The 24,619-nt window shown below is 36.1% G+C and overlaps 1 protein-coding gene across 1 annotated transcript in view; it reads right to left on the bottom strand.

The window, feature by feature from the left end:
- The window catches only part of HMGCLL1 (3-hydroxymethyl-3-methylglutaryl-CoA lyase like 1), a 191,271-nt gene that overhangs the window by 117,582 nt on the left and 49,070 nt on the right, over nt 1–24,619 (bottom strand). The window contains exons 2-3 of the mRNA XM_037152085.2: nt 24,078–24,158; nt 23,734–23,841 (exon numbers count right to left, since the gene is read on the bottom strand). Of these exons, the coding sequence (XP_037007980.1) occupies nt 23,734–23,841; nt 24,078–24,158 (189 nt within the window). The remainder of the gene's footprint in view (nt 1–23,733; nt 23,842–24,077; nt 24,159–24,619) is intronic.

The raw sequence follows: 24,619 nt of genomic DNA, 5'->3' as shown, positions 1-24,619 counted from the left end.
GTGATTCTTGCTCACCTACTTCATGGGGATCGCATCCCCATGCCACAGCTGCATCTTTATTATAGACTATCCACTACAGTCACCCATATTGCATAAAAGCTGTCTCTCATTTCATTCTAAGTTGATTTGACTTTAATCCAGATGTTTACTGAGTACCTACTATGTCCAAAGCCCTATGCAAGGCCCTGAGGGAAATATAAATACAGAAAAGGAAGGTCCGTGCACTGAATAATTTACAGTACAGTTGGGGAGATAAAACAGATGCACATGGAAAGTTAATAAGCCAAAGGATGTACTGGTTATAAATGAGAGAACAGACACAAGATGTCAATACTGAGAAAGGCTGGTAGGTCCCTGTCATCCTAACTTTGGAATATTAAAGTTTCCCAAAATATGACCAAAGAAGTATTTTCAGTCGCACATGATCTTCCAGAACCTCACCAAACCCCATCAAGAGGTGGACTCTTGTTTATCTTCTACTGAGTCTGGGCAGGCTTGCGATTTCTCCAACAAATAGAGTATAGCGGAAATAATACTATGTGACTTCTAGGCTAGGTGATGGAAAAGGATACAGCTTCCATATGGTTTTCTCTTTGGGGGAAGCCACTGTGCAGAAACCAGCTGATACGCTGGGAGAAACACTAGCTTAAGCAGAGAGGCCACGGGAAGAGGCCCGCATACAGAGATACATGTGAAGACAAACTTTGGCCCCAACCAGCCAACAGTCAGCATCATCCCCTAACTGCGATCAAAGGGAGATTTAGATAACTTTAGCCTCCAGCATGTGAGGCACCAGATGAGGCCCTAGAAAGTGTGTACCAGAGACAAGCTGTCCCCTGTACTACCCTGTTCTAATTTCAATCCCCTGATTTTGTGAGCATAGCAAATGTTTATTTGCACCACTATGTTCTCAGGTAATTCATTACAGAGCTAAAAAATGCTGAGATAGTAAAAAAAAAAAATCAATAGGGCTGAAAAAGAGGGAGGGGGCAGATGCAGAGGTAAGAACATATTATTTGCCTACAGAAGAGCCACACATTGTGATGTCTTGGAGTTAGGTTCACATTACTCGAAATTTAAGGGTTTATTGTGAAAGCAACAGAAAGCCATAGGGAGTGGGTGATACATTTTCAGAACACTGGAACAAGTACAGTACTCTAGGAAGAACAGCCTGAGAGAGGGGCAGCTGGCAGTCTACAGGGTAGAGAGGGGAATCTGATGCAGTTGTGAGAATTCACCTGGTGACAGGTTCTGTTGTAGAGAATGGCACAGGGAGTAGGACTCCCAAAGGACACTGGTAGGACACAGTGGCTACTAGTATAAGGGATGTGACTTTACTCAAAAAAAAATGTGATCCTCAGTATTTTATAACCTTCTTTTTAAATGATTAAACATTTTGTGCCTATTTCAACACAATTCTTGATTGCATTTTCATTTAGTCAGCCTTTGTGCTAGAGCGTAACCCTGTCTCTCTCTCTCTCTGTCTCAGACACAAACATGCAAACATGCACACACAAATTATAATGCAAATTCAGAGCATGCGTTCCTAATTTTAGGCAGAAGAAAAAGCCAAGTTACTACTAGTTTTAGGATATTGCGACAAAATCTAAAACAATGCTCTCTTACTGGAGAACGTCACTTATAATATTAATACTTATGTGTAAATATGGTATGTATGAATATTTATTAGAGACATTTATATTAACATGATAATAGATAGGAATAAAGAGTGCCTCTCTAACTGATACACTGATTTGGAGGAAGCAAGGCAGTACATCATAAAACAGCACCAGGGCACAAAACAAAATTTAATCTTTAAGAAATATAGGGCATATTATCCTCTAAGTAATTCTTTTTACATGTAATTTTAACAAAACATTTAATCATAATGAACAAATATAGTGAAACAATGATTTAATAGATGTTTCATTAGTAAAGCAGAAAATAAAGAGATGATAGAAATTAAATTTCTAGGTCATGAACACTAAACCTTGATAATCATAAAAGATACCTTAATGAAACCATGATAAATACATTAATTCTCAGGTAATTCATTACAGAGCTAAAAAATGCTGAGATAGTAAAAAAATAAATTAAAAAATAAAAGACGGGGGACAGGGGGGTAGGGTTCCCCTCCACCATACCCCCCCGTCCCCACTATTACCCCCCATTAGTTTATGACCATGTGTCTCAAGTTCTTTAGATTCTATATTCCCCCTACTATTCTTGCCCTCCCCTATCTATTTTCTACCTACCATCTATGCTACTTCTCCCCCCTTCTCCTCCTCCCACTCCCTTGTTGCTAACCCTCCATTAGAATCCAACAAATCAGTATTTTTTCCTTTTTAAAACTAAATGCAATATAATGAGGTAACTTAAGAAGTAACAATATTCTGTCTAAATTTGGTCAATAAAAAGATTTCTATAAAGAGCTTGAGGACATCGAATACTGATTCATTTCAATAGTTTAACACTCACCATGTATCTAACATCGTGGCACAGAAAAATGAAGCAGATGCAGTTGATACACAGGCCAGTGGGGAAGATACATGTACGTGTGTGTACCAAAAATATAAAATAGTGTAGATACTATGTGATCTGAAGTTCCAAGGAACACAGATAAAAAAGCATTTTTCTTTGCAACCTTAACTAGAATGATGACAAATATTTAAATTAAATCTTGTCTATACTAAATATAAATAACTCAGGGGCCTGTTTTTCTTCAAAGCAAAATAGCCACAGAGTTTAATAAAGCAAAACTATTCATAGAGCTTAAAAGTATTTGAAAATATTCATACAGCAAAACTATTAATATATACAAATATATAGTTTCTGTGATAAATTTAACTTTCTAGTATACTATAAAAGGAAATTATTTAAGAAGCCTACACTTAAAAGTATTTAAAGTTCTTCATATAATGCCATGACATTTTATAGAAATTAATTATTAAAGTCACATAATTCTGTCATTTTCAACTCCACTGCAATGTAAAGTAAAAACACTTACTAGCCTTCATTTATTTTCTAAACAGAAAATCAGACAATAAAGAAAACAGAATATTCACTGGTTAAATTCTTTTCAGTTTCAGCTGAGTATATGTTGTGTGAGTTATTCAATAAAACTCATGAAATATTTATGACATATTTTAAGTGAAAGTGCATAGAAAACCAGAGGTTCTATTCCATTGTTTAAGGAAAACTCATTTCTATTCCTTTAAAAATTAATCCCTGACCAAGGGTGGGAAGTGGGGATGGCTGAGGTGAGGGCAGTAGCAGGGGAAAAAGGAGACAACTGTACTTGAACAACAATTAAAAAAATGAAAATAAAAATAAATAAAAATTATCACTGATAAACATTCTTTTCCTTTTCCCAGAACAAATGCAATTATAAAGATACCACTTGTATAGGTCTCTAAGTTCCAGAGATGCATTTATTATAAATTTTCACATTAGCGGCTCTTATCCACATTTATGATAGAACTGCTATATTTATTATTTTAACTCAACAAAACATTAGTAACTAACAAGATTTCAAACTATGTGAGAGAAACTTCTTTCTACCACCACAGAAATTACTCAGTGCATCTTTGTGGTTCTGTTCAAGTTGAGGTACATGTACTACATAATGGGGTGGAAACATTAAGGGTTTGAGTTAGCACTGTGTTTTTAAACAGCAAATATGTTTACAGGAGGATCTAAAATTCATGTGAAAAAAATGTTAAGACACTGAATCCTTAGGGTCATACCTGTGAAGTGATATATTTAAAATTACATAACTGGGCCACCTCTCTTACAGCTGGGCTTACAACCTATATGCATAGGACTCTCCTTTTTCTCCTCTTTTTATTTTTTTTCTTTCCTGGTCAAGCCATTATGATCAAGTCAAGCATCATCAGTGGCTGAACATTACCCACTGTTCCTTCCTTCACTCTACTGACTTGCTCAAGAGCTCAAACTGCTCGGATATCTGGTCATGGTATATTGAACAGGAGAAAGCTGCAAGGTGCTGGGACAAACAATGAGAGAGCCAGAAAAATCTAAACAATCTAAATAGTAGTGAGTTTGGGGAGAGACAAGATGGGGTTCAAGAGGTATGCTTTGGTGGTAAGAAGCTTTAACTGCTCTGGACCAGTGAAGAAGTGTGAGAAAAAAGATGAGACAGCACTTATATATAGACAGAGTGCTGCTCTATCTGCAGAGAGGGTCTCCTTAATGGTCTTCAAGTAATGCACATAAAGACTGGGATACCATTTCAGTCATTTAGGTCACTATGTCATTTCTTTATGTGTGAATCCAGGTATAGGCTCTGCCACTTAAGGGAGCTCATAATTGCTGTGCTCTTCAAAAGCATTGGTATAAATGTTCTCATATATTTAAAATAAAAAACAAAGTGCAATAATTAATGTACCTCCTACTAAAACTGTCCCTCTAGAGTTAAGCCAATAGTCTGTGTTCACTCTGACCTACAATATCTGGCACCAGAAGTATGTAAATACTTGAGAAGAAATAGGTTTCAAAACATATAGAGCCAGAAGCTAGACTACAGAAAATTCTTTCAAACATTATATGTGTAAAATTGTAAGCAAATGAATCCATTTTCATCAATGTTAGAAAAAAAGGAAGTCCCTTTTTTATCTCAAATATTCAATAAGTGGTATAAGCACTCATAAATCCATCACTTGTATTTTTTTGTTTTTTTAAAGTCACAGATAATAGAATACATATATATAATTTTCACCATAAAGGACACAAAACTACAGTAATTCTTCTGAAACAGTGTATCTATGTATAAGGTTACCCAACACAAAGTATGAAATTATATCCCATGCAAAGAATAAAGTTAGATTCTCTGGTTCTGGGCTGGGATGGGAGTAAAAGATAGAAAACTGTACTTGTGAACAATAATTAAATAAAGAGAATGGGGAAAAAAGAAAGTGGGCAGATTGCTGTTAGTTACATAATTTTTAAAAATGTATTATAGTCTAAATAAATATGCTATTACTTTACTTGTAAAAAATAACCTGTGGTTGAAAGCACATTGTTCTTCTATTAAAAAAATAAAAAATAAAATAAAATTAGATCTTGACGTTATATAATACATAAAATGTATGCATAATGTGACTTCCGGCCAAGATGGAGGCGTGGATAGAAACACTTTACCTCCTCGCACAACCAAGTTTAAAGACAACAAAGTTTCAATAATAAAAACACAACCAAAACACAGAAAACTGAACTGTATGGAAGTCCAACAACAACAAACCATTCAGCCAGACCGGTAAGAGAGGCAGAGACAACAGCTGGTAGAGTGGGATGTGCAGAAATAGGTGGCCAGACAGACTCAGGCATGCAGGCAGAGGTTGGCAGATCCTAGATGCAGGTTAGCAATGGGAGGATCCAGTGAGGGCGCAAGGCGGCTGGCTGACCTTGGTCACGCATTCGCACTCAGATAAACCAGGCGAAGGAGTGAGCAGTGAGACAGACCATGCAGGCTAGGGCCCCAGGGATGGGAATTAAAGCCTAAAAGCACCGATTGGAAAAACTTCTGTGGTGAAGGTGCCGGGAGAAACTCCCAGGCTCACAGAGAGTTTGTTGGAGAGACCCACAGGGTCCTGGAGGGTGCACAGGCCCACACAGCCGGGAGCCAGCACCTGGGCGCCCGGTTTGCTTGCCTGAAGCAGCAGAGGGAACCGAAATCTGAGAGAGAGCAGAATAAATGCCATTGCCCCTCTCTGATCCCACCCCCACATACAGCATCACAACCCAGCAACTGGGTCACCCCTCCCTGGTGAACAACTAAGGCTTGGCCCCTCATACATAACAGGAGTGAACAGACCAAAACATGATAGCTCCAGAAGAAACAGCTCAAAGCCCCAGAACCAATACTTCTAAGTGACCAAGAGTTAGCTAACCTATCAGATGCACAGTTCAAAATACTGGCGATCAGGATGCTCACAGAATTGGTTGATTTTAGTCACAAATTAGAGGAACAAATGAGGGGTAAACTAAGTGAAATGAAGGGAAATGCACAGGAAACCAATAGTGATGGGAAGGAAACCAGGAATCAAATCAATGGTGTGGACCAGAAGAAAGAAAGAAACATCCAACCAGAAAAGAATGAAGAAACAAGAATTCAAAAAAATTGAGGAGAGGCTTAGAAACCTCCAGGACATCCTGAAACATTACAACATCTGAATTATAGGGGTACCAGAAGGGGAAGAAGAAGAGCAACAAATGGAAAACTTATGTGAACAAATAATAAAAGAGAACTTCCCCAATCTGGCAAAGATAGACATCCAGGAAGTCCAGGAAGCTCAGAGAGTTTCAAAAAAGTTGGACCCAAGGAGGAACACACCAAGGCACATCATAATTACATTACCCAAGATTAAAATGGAGAAGGGTATTCTAGAAGCAGCAAGAGATAAGGGGACAGTCACCTACAAAGGAGTTCCCATCAGGCTGTCAGCTGATTTCTCAAAAGAGACCTTACAGGCAAGAAGGGGCTGAAAAGAAGTATTGCAAGTCATGAAATCCAAAGACCTACATCCAAGATTGCGCTATCCAGCAAAGCTCTTATTTACAATGAAAGGGTAGATGAAGTGCTTCTCAGATAAGATCAAATTCAAGGAGTTCATCATCACCAAGCCCTTATTATATGAAATGTTAAAGGGCCTTATCTAAGAAAAAGGAGTTTAAAAATATGAACAGTGAAAGGACAGCAAACTCACAGTTATTAACAACCACACCTAAGACAAAAGCAAACTAAGAGGACAGCTAGATCAGGAGCAGAGAACCATAGAAATGGAGATCACATGGAGGGTTAGCAACAGGGGAGTGGGAGGAGAAGGTGGGGGAAGGTACAGAAAATAAGTAGCATAGACGCTAGGTAGAAAATAGACAGGGGGAGGGCAAGAATAGTATAGTATGGGAAATACAGAATCTAAAGAACTTGTGACACATTGACATAAACTAAAGGGGGGAATGGTGGGGGAGGGGGTGTGCAGGGTGGAGGGGAATGAAGGGAAGGAAATGGGACAGCTGTAATGGCATAAGCAATAAAATATATCTATTTAAAATGTATGCATAATGCATACATACTCAAAATGATTAAAGACTGAACTTTAGACCTGAAACTGTAAAACTGCTCAAAGACAACATAAGAAAAAAGCTTCACAGCACTGATGTTGGCAATGCTTTCTTGGATATGACACCAAAAGGACAGTCAACAAAAGAAAAAAACAGACATGTGGGACTACACCTAACTAAAAAGGTTCTGCACAGCAAAGGAAACAATTAACGAAGTGAAAAGGCAACCTATGTACTGGGGGGAAATATTTGTAAATTATGTATCTGATAATGGGTTAATACTCAAAATATGTAAGGAATACATACAACTCAATAGCAAAATAATAATAATAATAATAACAACAACCCAGTTGAAAATGGGCAAAAAACTAGAAGAATCTTTCTTCGAAAAATACATTCAAGCAGCCAACAGCTTTATGAAAGGATGTTCAACATCACTACTCAGAGAGAAATACAAATAAAAACCGCAATGCTATTATCACCTCACTACTGCTGGGATGGCATTTATTAAAAAAAAAAAAAAAAGACAAGCAATGGCAAAGACACAGAGAAAACTAAACTCTTGTAACTGTTGATAGGAATGTAAAATGGTACAGCCATTATAGAAAAGGGAGTATGGGGGTTCCTCAAAAAATCAAAAATAGAACCACATGTTTCAGAAATTCCACTCCTGGGTATATAGCCATAAGAACTGAGATCTCAAAACTGAGAATCTCAAAGAGATACTTGCATTCCCATGTTTACTGCAGCATTATTCATGTGTCCAAAATGTGAAAACATCCTAAATGTCCATGGATGGATGACTGGATAAAGAGGTGGCATATACATACAATAAAATATTACTCAGCCTTAAAAAAAGGAAATGTTGCCATATACAACAACACGGATGAGCCTTAATGACATTATGCTAAGTGAAATAAACCAGTCACAAACAACAAATACAGCACAGTTCCACTCACATGAGGTATTTAAAATAGACACACAACAGCACAAAGGAGAATGGTAGTTGAGAGAAAATGGGGGGAGAGGGGAAGGAGAGTTGCTGTTGTTCAGTGGGCACAGCACCCGTCATGCAAGATAATTTAGTTCTAGATCTGCTGCAGGACATTCTGCCTGTGGCTGGCAGTGCCGACACTGAGGCTTTGCTGAGGGTAGATCTCGTGTTAAGTTTTCTCACCCCAATAAGGAATAGCACTATGAAGTAACCTCGGACATTTACTGAATTATTACTGTACTTTTCCTTAATATTAATATATCTGTGGTATTTTTAATTTTAAAAAATTCACAATTTCTATACTGTAGCTACCATAACTATTGCTGTAATGAATAGAGGGGTGCATATGGGTTTAAAAATTAGTGTTTTAGATTTTGTTAGATCAATATCCAGAAGTGGAACCACTGGGTAGTTCCAATGGATGACTAAATATGTCATATATATATATATATATATACACATATATATATACACACACACACACATATATATATACACACACACAGTGAAATATTATCCCACCATTAAAAAAAATAAAATATCACTATTGTGACAACATGTTTGGACCTAGAGGGTATCATGCTAAGTGAAATAAGTCAAATGGAGAAATGTGATTTTACTTATATGTGGAATCTAAAAACTAATAATAAAGAAAAAACAAAACCAAAGCAAGTGCAGAGATACACAGAACGTTTTGATAGTTCACAGATATGAGGGGTATAGAGGGCAATAGGTGGAAAGGGGGGAGAGATTAAGATGTACAAACTGCCAGTTATGAAAACAGTCATGGGGATGTAAAGTGAGTACAGCATAAGGAATATTGACAATAATACTGTAATAAGCATGTATGGTGTCAGATGGATACTAGACTTATTGCAGTGATTGCTTAGTAAGTTATGTAAATATAATGTTGTACACCTGAAACTAATACAAAACTGCATATCGACTGTAACTGACAATTAATTGTTTAATTTCATGAGTTGTTTCTCCTTAAAGTAGTATTAATTTTTCTACCTGTTTGTGTTTGACATTATATGTTCTTTTTCCTAACCAGAGTCCTCTAGATTAAATGAATGCCTGCAGTAGCGGATATTCCCTACAGGAGGTTGGCCACAGTCCCCTAGTGATCGCTGGATCTCAGCCAGAGAGAGGCCCAGCACAGCAGTTACTTCATCTGGAGTGAGGAGGCATTAGTGCTGGCCACTACTCCCACACCTGAAAGACCTCAGGAGCCAGACTATACCTTGGACCCTCAGCACACAGTTCTTGAAGAGGAAGAAAACTAAGCCATACCTAATGCTTGTTCTTTGGAAAAACGGCATGTTCCTTAGCTCAGCAATTTTCACCTGGTGCGCCATGGGACACCAGTGTGCCATGAGAATTTTTTAAACATGCACTATTTGACTATTTAGTCAGAGGCACTGACCCCTCCTTTTCCCTTAGATTGTCAAATTTAAAAATGATAATGGCAAACACAACAATAGCCATCCAGTGTGAATGAATCAAAATTATTCCCTTTTGTTGGCAAATCAATGAAAGATATGTTTTTTGGTGTGCTGCAGAATTTTAGTGAATAGTTTATGTGTGCCATGAGATGAAAGCATTGAAAATCACTGCCTAAGTTCAAAAGTTTTATGATGACGCACCTTGACAGAGGCAACAAACTAAACAGCATTTCCAAATCACTGAATAGGAAGTAAAATTACTTTACTTCTATCAGTGTTCTTATCAATCATCATATAACTTATATCCACTTTTGTGTCTCTCTTTCTGACAAAATATCTCCTTGAAGATCTGCATAAAAGAAAAATTTAATAAATCATTGTTGAACTGAATTAAAATTTATCCTCCTTGCCCTTTATTCTAGTTTGAATTTATTTTGCACTCCATCTACTTTGAATCATGATTCTTTTTCTCCACTAATTCTTCTAAGATTTTGTTAGTAATGATAGTGATGATGAAAAAAACATTTACTTTATGCTCGTTTACATGTTAAGTCCAAATGTGTTGAGTTCTTTGTGTGCATTGCTGTTTTAAACATTTTTAACGATCCAATGAAAGGGGCGGTTCCTGTATAAGAACAAGGCAGAAATATTAAGGGTGAGGAAGATATCCAGCTAGTGACTGGGAGAGCTGGGATGGGCCCCGAGTCTACCTGACTGTAAAGCACACTGTCTAATACCCATGTCCTCTGTATTGTCTAGCTAGCCTCAATATCTTCATCTTAGTCACCACTGAAGTGTTTATACATCACAAATTCAAGAGAAGAGCTCCTTGAGATACCACTCACAGGATAAATAGTTTCTTTTCTTTTTTTTTTTTGCAGGGGGGCATTTTTTTTCCATCTCACCCAGTATTTCCCAACCTGCATTCATCAGAACTACTTGAAATGCTTTTTAAAAAAAATACAGATTTCTTAAACCTATTTGGGCAAAACTCAAGAAATGCTGGACATCAACCAGACTGGGAATCAAAGTGGATTCAGTTACAAGGCTGCCTCAGTTCCAAGGAGTCAGCCTTGGAGGCTGACTCCTCCAGCTGAAGGAGTCAACCAGTACATTGGAAGCTCCACCCCTACTTCCATAAGTAAACTTCATTTTATTTTTGTTAAGAAGTGAATCCAGGCTTTATGGGTCTGAAATGGGTGCAGTTTGGGCTGGAGCCTCTTTATGAAAAACAACAAAAGATACCTAACTTTTATAAATTTACTACAACATGCCCATGTGAGCATATTGCTAGGTGCCCTCCCAGGGCCTTTGGAGGGATCTATACAAATATTTTATGGTATACTACAAATCATATATAAAGGTTCTCAATAAAGTTTTACCCGTGGTAACAAAGATCTATGGGTAAAAAATTAAATAAAAGTTTGAAAAATATCAGCCTTGGTGAAATGTCCTACCTTGCTCTGAGCAACATCATCAAGATAATTAAGGATATTTCAGAAATATAGATTCATGATGTCTATAGTATTCATTTTTTCATATCACTCCAAAAATACTGTCAAGAAAGAAGCAAGGTCAGTTTGGCATGTCTTATTCTTGGTATCTACATAATGTTTCTGAGTACAGCTGCCCCGTGAACAACAAGGGTTTAACTGCATGTCCACTTATACACATAGATTATTTTTATAAATACTGCAAACATAGTTTCTCTTATAATTTTCTTAATAACATTTTTCTAGCTTACTTTATCATAAGAATATAGTACATTATATATACAAAACACCAAAACATATTAGTCAACTGTCTACATTATCAGTAATGTTTCTGGTTCAACGGTATGTGATAAGATGTCAAGTTTTGGGGTAGTCGAAAGGTATACGTGAATTTTTAACTGCCTGGATGTCTGGCATCTCTACTGTTATTCAAGAATCAACTGTATACTTATTTTTATGAATTCATGCTTAATAAACCATTTTAATTGTTTTCCAAGAAATATATTTAAACTTATGCCTTGTAGCCCTCAGTTTTCCCTGCTCACTAATATTGTTTGATGAATAATTTAAAATATTTTAAATGATTCTTTTTTTTTTGTCCACCGCCACCACCATCACCCAGGACAACATTCATATATTTTCAAAATAAGAGAGAAAAGTCAGAACGTGCCTACAGTCGCCACTGGCCAGATGAGACATAACTGATAGCATTACCTTCTGTATGCAGTACAGCAGGAAAGATGGATATAAAACACGCAATGTCTTTAACACATGCCATCGATTACTTTAAAATGTAAATAATGTGGTTTCAGACCCTATAACTCAAAACTCAATTTGAGCAGTAACTCCTTTTAGAGGTAATACATTCATAAATGCAGTAATGAGAAAAAATGAGACTAGAGCTCTTCCTGACAAGCCAGAGTGAAAATGCTCTACCCAGCTAGGAATACCGCTGTAGCCTGGGTACTATAACCCTGTCTCATTCACAGACTCTTTGCACAGATCCCATATATCTTAGCCTCAGTAGCACAGAGGAGACCTTGGTCTGCTTGAGGAAGTAAGACAGTTTTAATAAATCACAGTCTTACAATAATAAACACAGGAAATCTCTGGAAAATTGAACATTGAGTTTTTTTTCCTACCCGATACCCTGTCTTGGCTGCCACTGCTAAAATGGTCTGACACCACACTCAGAAAACTTCTTAAGTCCAGAAGCCTTAAAACTAATTTGGTCTGGTGTATAATTTCCTGTAGGTACTTCCTTATTCAACCTTACCTTTGTGTTCTAAGGACTTTTGCACTGCCCTCTACTGATGCTTGTCAAGAGCGACCAAAGCAAGTAGCATACGATGCCTACTCTTTTACTGTGAATGCAGACATTTTAATATATTCATGTCCACAAATATGCATTTTGAAAGTATAAAATTAACCCAATCTACCTGATGGATCCATGAGTTATACATGAGGAGACCACTGTTCTAGACAGAGAAACCAAAGTAACATTTCCCAGTTCCCTAAGATAAACAGAACGAATATGCATTAGTTATTCTTTGTTCAGGTCAGTGCCTTTTGTGGCCACCCTCCTGGTCTTCCCATGTCAAAACAATCATGGTCCCAACATCACTCTGAAGTAGAGGCAAGAAGTCTCAAAGCTCCCAGTATCATTTTCTTTCCATTCAACTGTGTTGTCTCTCATATATCATGCCTTTGTGTTTGATAATAGCACTGTTGACATTGTTATTTCCCATGCATGGAAGCAGAAGTGATTACTAAAACACTACATCTCTAATTGTACTCATTGTAGAATGACTGCAAATGGGGTTTCCCTTCAAAATTTACATGCCCTGTGGCTAGCCACCCCGGCTCACAGTGAAGAGCTGCACTGATGGGACTAGAGGGCTAGCTTGGGTTGTTTGAGGAAGATCATCTTCTTACTGCCGATAAAACATGGGCACTAAGAAAGGGAAATGACAAAAAAAAGGTCTTGGTACCATGATAAGCAATACCAATGCTACAACAGCTTGTATAATCAAAACACAAAGATATATAATTTGGCCATTATATGGATCTGGAGATGACTGTTTTGGTAAATAGTAAAGAAGGCAGAACTTGATACCTGATCTTCACTGAAAGGCTGAGAAGAGATATGAAGATGGAACGTTGAAAGTTTGGCCAGAGAGAACAATTATAAACTGCTTAATGTATTATGGTTACTAGGTTAATTTTTATTATAACTCATTTAGATTATAGCCACTTCATTTAAAAAGCATCTGTATGAGTTTTAATTGTTTAGTGATTTAATTTCCATTATCTCTTTTAACTTTACAATTGCCTTATTATGTAGATATTATGGTATTGTGGTTATTATTAGCAACTATACAGTATTCAATTTTGAAGTTAAAAAAGAACTTAATGAATTTTTTAAAAAATAGAGACACAGTAAAAGTAAAAGCAAGGGATGTGTGATTAAATAAACAGTGTTTGCATATACAGATTTACTACTGCTCCACCAGAAAATAGGTATGTTGTTATACATAAAAAACAGATGTAATAATATCACTAAAAGAAATATGCAACATGGAGGACTTCGGGAAAATATCTATTTTGGGGTCCCTTAGAAATGCATTTCTTACTATAGACTATTAGCTAAGTTCAATACAAAGTGCATCAGCCTTGACTAAGAACAGTATTATAATTTATTAATGGGTCTCCCATCAGGGCAACACGAGGAAGTAAGGAGTAAGTAGTATTATCTTCTAAAGTTATCAACATAAATTTGCTTCAAGCAGGTTGATATTTCAAAGAGTTCTTAATTATGTATTTTAAAAGAAGAATATGAATGTGAGCACAACAGTTAAAACTATAACCTATAAACTTTTGCAATTACAAATTTAAACTTGTCCAAGACATTTATGAAATGACATTTTTCTATATTAACAAGAAATATCTAAAATTCATAGATGTTATAAATTATTCTATTATTCTGAAAATTATCATTCCAATGACCTTTTAGCTCTATAAATTGAATATGCAAGCAAAATGTGGATAAAATTTTTTGAAGTATAACAAAATAAAATGCTTTTTAAAGTGTGCTTTCTACTTACAGGTATATGCTAAGTGAAAATATATAAATTCATAGTCTTTTTATTGTATCAAATATAGAATAAGTGAAATGTTAACATATTATGTCTCACTCAGCTCTAACCTTCAAAATATAAATCTTAACTATCATTTAATGTGATCTTTGAAATGCAATGTAAATGCGGCACCCGGATTTATCTAATTCTGTGTTCACTCACATGACTCCTAGAGAACTTTCCAACAACAGAACCAGGCAATTGCAGACTGATGTTTGTGTGTCTAAAACTTAGACAAAATTTACTGATGTTTATTTTTCAAAATTAATCAGAACATAATTCTTTGTAAACACAAAATATCATTTAAAATTGCAACTTATTTAAAAATATTTGGTATGACATTTTCATTGTCAGTGTTCAGTGTACAAGGATCCTAAGCTTCTGAGGACAGGTGCTCCTTGAACACATAGCACAACTGGTGAGCAAACCAGTTTACATTATCTTCACTCTTTAAACTTTAAACCTCGTTTTCACTAATGACTGTGATTCTCCGTGTGAGAGAGTGGTAACTGCAGTTCACTGGAAGTACTTTAGTTCCTTTAAGTCTACTCACCAGCACACTGCACTTCTCCTAAAGGGAACTGCACTTAAGAGGCTTATCAGGAGTCCTATCAAGGGAATGAGTTTACACTAAAATAAGATTGCCAATGTTTATCAACAAACTAATCCCAGTGAAGCAGAAAAGACCATTAAAAAGTTAGATTCAAGTCACTCTCTGCCAAAATGTACCTCTCTTCAGCTTTTATGTAATTATATTAGGTACAGAGCTTTCAGCAGTCAGTGCACACCAATGATTCTACAAGACCAAATTTTAGGATAATTTTAATCAGACCCCAAAAGGAAATTTTAACATGATCAAAATGGCTTCAAAAGTTTCTTTCTTTCTTGGGAAAACTAAGAGAAAAGTTGATCAATGATAAACAATATAATTGAATAAAAATGAGGTAAGGTATTTTTACTTTAATATTTTGTTATGGTTTCACTTATAAATCTAAGAACCAAAAAACCCAATTTGTTCATCAAAATGTTGTTCAAAATAAGTGCTTAGAAAAGCTACTTATTATATGCTATGCATAACAAACCTGAGTATAATAACATATTTTCACTTCATGGAGAAAAAGGGCCAAAGATTATTTTATTATACCTTTGGCATAAAAAATTTTTAAATCTAACCACTAAAATTGCTGGTATTATTGCTCTTAATTATAAGTTTTTCTTTGTTTTGCTTTGCAGACTATAATGAAACTACCTCTTAGCTACTGAATAAGTAGTTGTTGAATGTTGGATAATATGTGCAATATTAGAAACTCATATTTTTTCCAATTTTTTGTGAAGCATAACCTTAAGCTCAAAAAGATAAAAAGCACTGCCCACTATTCTAATAAAAAATATAATATTCCCATGTTCTTTTCCACAACAAAGGTGTTTTAAAAACTTGTGAATATACTTTAGGCTAGTGATTAGTGGTTTTCAAATGATGTGCCTCAAGACTTTTTAAAACATGCAATACCTGACTATTTAGTCAGAGGCACTGACCTCTTTTCCCTTAGATTGTCAAATAAAAAAATGACAACAGCCAACAAACGAATAGCCATCCAATGTGAATGAATCAAAATTATACCTATTTGTTTTGTCAGATCAGCAAAAAATACATTTCCTGGTGTGCCACAGAATTTTAGTGACTAGTTTATGTGTGCCATGAGATGAAAAAGGTTGAAAATCACTGCTTTCGGCAATTTGATTGCTCTAAGTGATTATAGTAACAATATAGCAACTGAAAAATAAGGCATTCAGGTTAATCACTGCTTAAAACAAATGGTTAAGCAAACCCCCACGCACTGATTACAGGAATGCAGGAATTTACTTTATCACCATTTGTAAAGCAACAATAAGTAATATTCAGTATTATATAACCCACACTAGTGTACTATATAAATCAAATACATCACCACATTGTAAACAGTGCCTGGTGTACTATTCAGAATGCATGCGATTATTTTCACTTACAAGGGGGAAAATCTGACTACAAATTTAGAGGAACATTTTAACATGACAACTTAAAATAATACAGGGTGTCTGTGCGAACAAAAAAAGCAACAAAACTCTAATTGCTACTTTTCATTTCTGGACTACACTGACATTTACTCTGATGCAAAAAAAAGCCTTCCTGCTCTTTATTCTTTCCAAGTAAGGAGGCACGACCTAAGTAATTTAACACATTAAACCAAATCATGTGTACAAGACAGCCATGCCAAATAGGTTACACTAGACTCTCTGAAAAGGTGGTAGTCCAGAAGCCGGGACTCTGCTGAGCTGGTCTAGACCTGGAAGGCATAGCTTCAGGGGGATACAGAAATAACATTCTAACCTGCAGCTGTGGACGCTCATGGTTTTCAGAGTGGATGTCAGGGGTTCGATGTAGAGGATAGACTGCAAACTGTGATTGTCACCTTCTGCTTTCTGGCTTTTTCTTCTTTCTTCCATCTCCATTTGTTGGCGGGAGATGATTCTCTCCTCCTGCAACTTCCTCTCTAATTTGGGCAACATGTTTAGAAATTGGTATCCAGGGAAAAGCTTGCTTTACTCCAGGGCAGAAATGGTTATGAAAGCAAATGCCTATGGTTGTTATACCTGCTTCTACCCCATTTCTGCCTTTACCAGAGGTGAGGAAGACAAAGTCCCGAAGAGGACTGTGGATGCAACTTTCTCTCCCTCTTCTCTCAAGTTGTCGAGCCAACACACCTCTCCCTCAAATACCAACCTGAATCCCATTTAAGGCAAACCAACTTCATAAAAGAAGTGAGGAGTGAGATAAGAATTAGCAGCTTTGATAGTGTTAACATATATTTTGTATGTATGTATGTATGTATTTTTCTTTCTTTCTTTCTTTCTTTCTTTCTTTCTGAACTAGGGGTTTGCAGAATGCAGAACCTGTGTTTCTCTTAACTGCATTTATTCTTTATTTTTCAGTACAAAAATATAACTAGATTAATTAAATGTGATTATTTTCATGTAAAAGAATAAAAGTGTGCAAATTTAGAAGAACATTTTAATATAGAAACTTAAAGTAATGCAGAATGTTTCATGCTAACAAACAGCAACAAAAATTCTAATTGCTACTTTCCATTTCTGGAGGTCTAATCTTGGAATTAGACCATTTAAACCAAACATAAGTGTCACAGAATATAAAAATGGCTCCAATGATATTCCCCTCACACCTGCTTCTAAAATGCCACTTCAAATGAAGAGATGGTATTTGTCCCCTCCCTTTGAAACTGGTGCCTTTGTAATTGGCTCAACTAATAAATTTTAACAGAATAATGCTATAACATTTACAAGGCTTGTTTATAACAGGCACACCACTTTTCCCTGCCTCTTGCAATATTTGCCTTTTCAGTTTTGCGTCAGCTTTTTTTTTTTTTTTTTTGTCTAAAGCTGGAATGCTGTGAGGAAGCCCACACATAGCCCATACAGAGAGGTCAGAGGAAGAGACTCTGAGAACACATAAGAGAGATGTAACATAAGAGAGATGCCTGGCAGCTCTCAGGTTCCCAGGCCTCCCAGCTTCTGCTTCTCCAGCTCCGACCCCCATTTCTGAGAAACATCTAGCCAGCAGTACCCAATAGAGCCGTTCCTCAATTCTTGATCCGCAGAAACCATAAGCACAACCAAATGTTATTAAGCCACTGAATTGTGGAATCTGTTATGCAGATGATCAAATGACCTAGCGTTAATTTTGAACTAGCACGCATGTGTACATGACTGTACACACGTATAGCTAGAATATTCCCTACGAGGTACTCAGTCAATGCAAGAAAAACCGACTTACAGAAACAATCTAAAGGGTCTATAGTTCAGTCCATTAAATGCTGGGAACAGAATAAAGAGAAAAATATTGTTTGCCCATTTTCTATTTTCTGAGGAGCTAATATATTTTTCTACACTAATATAGCTCTCATAGAATAATTTTATCCCTATTTAACTTTCAATAACCATCTGAGGTCATCAACTAAGAACCTGGTGTATTTATTTCTTCTCTGAGACCAAACTGAGAACAGAGCAATTATTGTGTGATGTGTAAGAAATTCAACACGCTCAAATAAGTTGAAAAGTAAAATAAGCCTAGTATATTGAGAAGCTACAGCTAAAAAGAATACACCCTTAAACCTTTTTAATATAAGCTTTTTGATAAGGAAGCAGCATTAGTAAGTGCTCCCAAACTACCCATTCAGGAGAAAAGAAAAAGAAATGGAGACTTCACTGATGACTAGTGTGGGTGACTTGAAATGCTGGTTCCTAATGCTAACTGCCATAATTAAACAGATAACACTATTATAGAAATAATATGTGGAAGGCATAAGGGTACTGAATATCACGGGGATTAAATGAGGGCCAATCTTAGTGTGTAGAAAAGTGTGCTGTACCAAGAACTGAGCATTCAGAATCAATCTCCTTCGAAGGGGGTGTAAGTTAAGTCTCGCTCCCCTTTCAGCCTGCTCTCCATCTCCCTGACCTGGCCGAGTAAAAGGAACCCCATCTATCACTCTATAAAATGGGAACTGTGGTTTGGGTAAATCTCACCAGGATTCTCTTTGGGGAGATGGCAGAGGCCAATTCATCTGGGGTATAATGAATGAGACTCCTACTGGAACACTTCCCAGAGGATAAAACCACGCTGCCAATTAACTGTGCCTCATAAGCAAAAGAATTTGGGGGCTCTGTGTGTCTGTATGCTCAGGCACATTCTCATTCTCTCTCATTCTCTCTCCCTCTCCTTATTTTTCCTCTCCCCCACACAAAATCAACACCTCCACTAACCCCATTACTTGCCTTTTCTCCACACACCCTTCCCTCTCAAAAACAGCACAGTCAGGAATAGAAGCCAGGAGGAAATTCAGTAGCAGAAGCTACAGCCTCCTGCATCTCATCAATGTAAATCTGAATCTTAAACTTCAATCTAGTAAATGTATTTTCATGACCAATAAAGAATTAATTGCAACACACAGTAAAAGAAGAGTAGGGAAAAGTTTATACATTCGTTCTTGCTTATACTGTACTTGGGCTATATTTTTGAGTGTTAGACTGATTTGTAAATAATTATTAATCTTTTATGTATATTTGTTTTTACTTTTACAGAGAAAATCTATTTCTAGCGCATGATGACAGGTCAAGGTTTGTGACACACCCATTTCCAATAGTTAAAAATTAATTAAACAGGGATTAAGTATTTATAACTTAGACTTTGCTTATGACATGCATAAACATACAGTGTTCTATACATTTAATATATTCTCATTTTTAAATAAATGATGTTTACTTTAATCACTCATGTGAATGAAAATGCTTAAAGCCAAACAAGTAAATTAAGGAAGCATGTAAAACTCTAGTTCACTCTCTAAATTACTGTATTTATAATGATTTAAATGGCTCACTACTAAGAGCCGCATTCCTAAGTTGCAGTAAACCTATTTTTATAACCATGTTTTCTTTCTGCTGCTATGGTTATTTGTTCCACTGAAGTGGGGAGCTATCTGGACTCACTATAAATGATCTTGTAAGTTACTCTAAGGAAACCTTTTTCTAGATAAGTGGTAAAGAACATTTTTTTTAATGGCGGGAATTTTATCATCTCTGGCCATTTAGTTAAAGGTGTGGGATCCTGTTTTATATGGCAACCTGCTACCATGGAACTTTTCTGCAGCTGATTTCGTTAGAAAGCCATTGCCAAACAAAACAGTAGGAGGGAAACTGTAAAAAAAAGAAGCTATAAAACACTAAAAAAAGAAATAAGTGAACAAGCAGCAATCTAAACATAAACTAGAAGGCTATTCTCACGACCTAGGTCTGACGGAAAGAATTAGAAGATGCAGAGAATTAACAGAATACCAACTGGTGACCACGCTCACTCTTTGGAAGCAGAAGCTACTTCAGAAGATTACAATAAGCTGTTGTTTATTGTTCTGTCACAAATCTCAGACATTATTTTAGTTTAGATGAGTCTGATGTCATAAAAGTTTCTTCAGAATTAGAAGAGAACAATATAACATTTCAAAAGAGAAATTAACATGAAATAGTTCTGCTGACTTCAGGCCTTTTGTTAACACAAAACCAATGAAATCAGCAGAGTTACGCGATGAAATAATCTGCAAGACAACAATAATAAGTGCTTTGCTTAGGCGAGCTCAGTGATTTCTAAAACATAAACACAATTATGAAAAATAAATCACAAAAACTGAATATTTTCAACAAACAATTGAAAAGGTGTGTATTTGGTTGGCCAAAAAGTTTGTTACTTTTTTTCTGTAAAATAAAAGACACATCTTTGATTTTCACCATAATTTTATTGATTTGGAGGTTTTGAGTATGCTGGCTACTTCCCACTATTGGCTTCTAGTGGGTACAGGCAGGGGTGCTGCTGAACATCTTCCAATACATAAGACAGCCCCACAGCAAAGAACTATTTGGCCAAAATGTCAACAGTACCAAGAAACGTCACAAACCACTTCTGAACATTCTACGAGTCACAGCACCTTCTCCATACACTGTACAAATCTCTTTTTTTGGTTTCAGCTGCATTTTTATCTTTTTTGAAATAATAAAGCATAATATACCAAAATTTTGTGTATTTTCTTCCATCTTTAATATTAAAATGACTGCAAAAATACTCACCAATTTTAATGTGTGTTTTTTTTAATGCATGCTCTTATAGAGCTGTCACAATACAATCTAACAAAACTGTTTTGAATGAAGTTAAAGACAACTAAGCTACTGGAGCCATCATATAGAAAAAAATGTAATAGACTTTTTGCCCAACCCAATAGTAAAGGACCAGTATATTTTTATAGTATGAATCTCATGTCTTTGATTCAGGCACACTGTTCTTTTATAAAAAGTGATTTATTTAAAATGCTTTTTTTGGGGGGGTTATAATGTATGTAACCAGATGAGTATTAAAAGTGAAGTACAAAACATATTCTTAAGTATTTGAAAGATTAGTATCTTTAATTATTCAGATTGGGCCTAATCAACTATTTTTACTAAATACATATTTTAATCTTTTAAGACAAAGGCTGTTTATTGAAGAAAAGGCAGTTAACTTTTGTGGAGTCCAGGCTAAGTCTGTCAGTCCATCTGTCAGTTATTCCTTCCTTCCTGAACAGTGGTCGAGACTCAGGGGCTCTGGACTCTGGACAGTCACACAGAGGGACCTAGTCACATGTCTTTCTGCCCTGACCCTCCCACACTGTGGATTTCCCTGCTGGACACCCCAGGTTCAAAGTGATTGGGTCACTCCCTGAAGCCCCAGGTGAAGTGTAGATAGGAACACACTAGCAAAGGATCTTGTACCTCACCACGGCTGTCCTCAAGAGCTATGTGGGGAACTCTGTCATTTATCCCATGATCCCTTGTGCCTAGGAAGAGGTCACTGAATCTCAATAGGTTAAGTCCAAATTCACCTCAGGACCAAGCCCAGAATAAATCATATTATTTTATGGCCCCATCACATATATCTACTCAATTTGAGACCAGGAGGCATTTTCCGAATACTGCTCACAGAGGGACTGACTTCCCTTTTGTTTTGTCCATCTTCTCCCTGAACTAGTTTTGTAAGAATTCTGGCCCTGTAAAAAGCATTCTTTCCTTTCCCTTCTAAATGTTGCTCGGTGTGTCCTGGGTCAATCTCAATACATTGAAATATAAATCTGACCATAAGCATAGTAGTAAAGAAGAATACTTTGTAGGCATTTTATAAAACTATTGGGAAATAAAAGTATCTTGGAGAGGCCTGCACAATATGTCTAAAGTCTAACGCTGATTCCTCATCAGTTAATATTTCCACCCACTGCTCTCTCTCTCTCAGCCCCTACTGTGAAGTTGTACTGGACCATCCAGTGTCTCTCTGCAACATCCAGCATTTCACAACAACCAAGTAGGCGAAACAAGTACTGACGGAATCAAATGCAGACGCGATTTCATGACAACTTAAAGATGAAAAAAGGGTCTCACATTCTCTTTCAGTTAATAACAATACATGAAATACTAATAGCTAGTATTTTACCAAATGAACATATAAAGAAAATATGTATGTTCCTATCAAGCTATTTGTGTCTTCCTAAGGAAAATATTTGTGACCTTCATTACACAGGGCCAAACATGTGACCAAAAGTAAAGGTCACTTGTCTAAACCAAAGAATTGAAAGTAATTTTTTTTATACTGATTAATTTATTATTCATTTCACAATAATTTACTGAGCACCTACTCACTAGGCATCGAGCGCGCTGAGGATACATAAGGAGAGACACGGTCACTACCTCCATAAGGCTTATCATCCAGAAAGCAGATTGTTGAAAATATTTATAAAAATATTATTATGAACAATGACAATTGAGATAAAGAAAAATTATGGTCTATGGAGGATGAGTAAAAGTCATATTTGAAAACTGTAGAAAGTGACATATTACTAATACTATTAATCATATTGCAGCTTCTTTTGCTTCCAGTACCTTGCAGTTAACAGGCTTTAATGATCTAAGCCATTTCACATCATTGTGTAATAAACTCAGAACAATGCAGAAACTGAGATGTATGTAGGCAAGTACTGATAAAGGGCTATAGAGCTAAATAGGCAGGACATGTAAATAAAAAACAAAAAGCAATTTGTCTTGGCAGGGATTCAGCAAAATGAAGTAGGAAAATAGAGTTAAGAGTGGAAAGGAAAAAAGTACTAAATATAGAAACCCTTGAATACCAGGCTGAAGTTCCCAGACTTTGCAATGGTGAGAAGGGAACCTCTAAGGAACTTAGGAGTTTGAGAAGGTGATACTTATGGGAGATTATTTTAGAATGAATGGGAAAATATAGAAGGAAAAAAAAAGAGAACTAGTGTTTATGGATATCATTTAAGGGGCAATCACAATAATTAGTCTATAATGGTATGGATTACTACTGTATCAATGAGATTGAAAGGAAGAGATAGGTATATGCTATATGAGGAATTTGAATTTTTATGAGTCAGTAACTGACTAGATATAACAAACAACCCATTGAGCATTCAAGTCCAAGATTCCAAATGGAAAGGTTAAGCTATTATCAAAAAGTAGGATAGGCAATAATGAGTTTGATTTTGAACCCATTGATTCGAGGTGCTCACTGAACATCTAGGTGAAGCTTAGAGAGGGGAGGACTAGAAACACAGATTTTTCCATCCTCTTAAAAGTGACTATTCATGTTGGAAGAACAGGCAAAAACAGCACAGACAGAGAAAACTACTAAAGGCAGAATCTCAGAGGAAACTTCAACTTAGTGAAAATGAAGAGATGTCAGGAATAAACCGCATGCTCTGCCCATTATGGGACCACATACTCAGGCAGGATTAAGATGGAGTTCTCAATAACTTTTAAGGACTTATTTGATATATTTCATTAAAGGGTTTTTCCTTTAATCTTACCTCAGTGCATGGGCTAAAATTTTGTAAGAACACAGCAAATCAGTAATTATATCACAATGTGTATCACACTGTTTTCTAAACCTTCGAAAAGCTGGGTTAAGGATGCAGATGAGGAACCATGGATATACGTACCTGTGGTACCCATCTAGAAGACACGAAGCTGGTCACTTCTATTACAGGCAAGCCAGTTTGAGACAGTTGATTGATAAATTCAATTTTTATATCTGTAGGAACTATAACCTATGAAAACATTAAAAGTTATTTTATAACTAATTTGTAGAGGATCTATCGAAGCATAAACAGAAAATGACTTCTTAACTAAAAGCAAATCCTAGTTAAGATTTATAAATTCAACTAAAATTGAAAACAAATAATAGGGTAGCATGTGAAATCCATGTAAGTCTTTAAAACCTTAATAAATATTAACATTTAATTTAGCATTTAAAATAAGCTGTGTAAAATTGATATCAATCTACCTTTTCATTCTGCAACCCATCCCTAGGTCCAACTTCTACTACTTTTACGTTCTCGGGAAGTCCAGGTAACTGGGACGACTCCTGTAGTGGGAAACACAAGGCAAGATGACCATTAAATCATCAAACTTACTGATATCAAACGTCCAGCCATTACAATTTATACATTAAATTCTTAGCACATAAAGGTAAAAAGGTAAGAAATCAATACAATAATGCTATAATCCAAATACCTACTTTATGTTATGGCAACATGAGGTTATTTTTTCTTAAAACTTAGTGGTTATCAATGTAATTATAATTAGAAAATACAAAGATTAATTTCTAAGATATAACTGGAAGTGCTGATTTACTCAGGATCCAAACAGCAAATCTGTTGAGTAATTCTACACTTAAGAGTTCATTAAAAATTAGATGTTTGTACTAACAGACGTTTAGCGAGCAGAGTCGTGCCAAGATGCTGCCCTCTATACATTGTACTTGAGGAATGTGGATTTTGTTTTCTGGCTTGTCCTCTTTATTTCTTTCCTGCATCACACAGCATA

The sequence above is a fragment of the Artibeus jamaicensis genome, unplaced genomic scaffold (assembly GCF_021234435.1).
Source record: "Artibeus jamaicensis isolate MK-2021 breed Jamaican fruit bat unplaced genomic scaffold, CSHL_Jam_final contig_484, whole genome shotgun sequence".
NCBI classification, from domain to species: Eukaryota; Metazoa; Chordata; class Mammalia; order Chiroptera; family Phyllostomidae; genus Artibeus; species Artibeus jamaicensis.
This window is presented reverse-complemented; position numbering and strand designations above follow the sequence as displayed.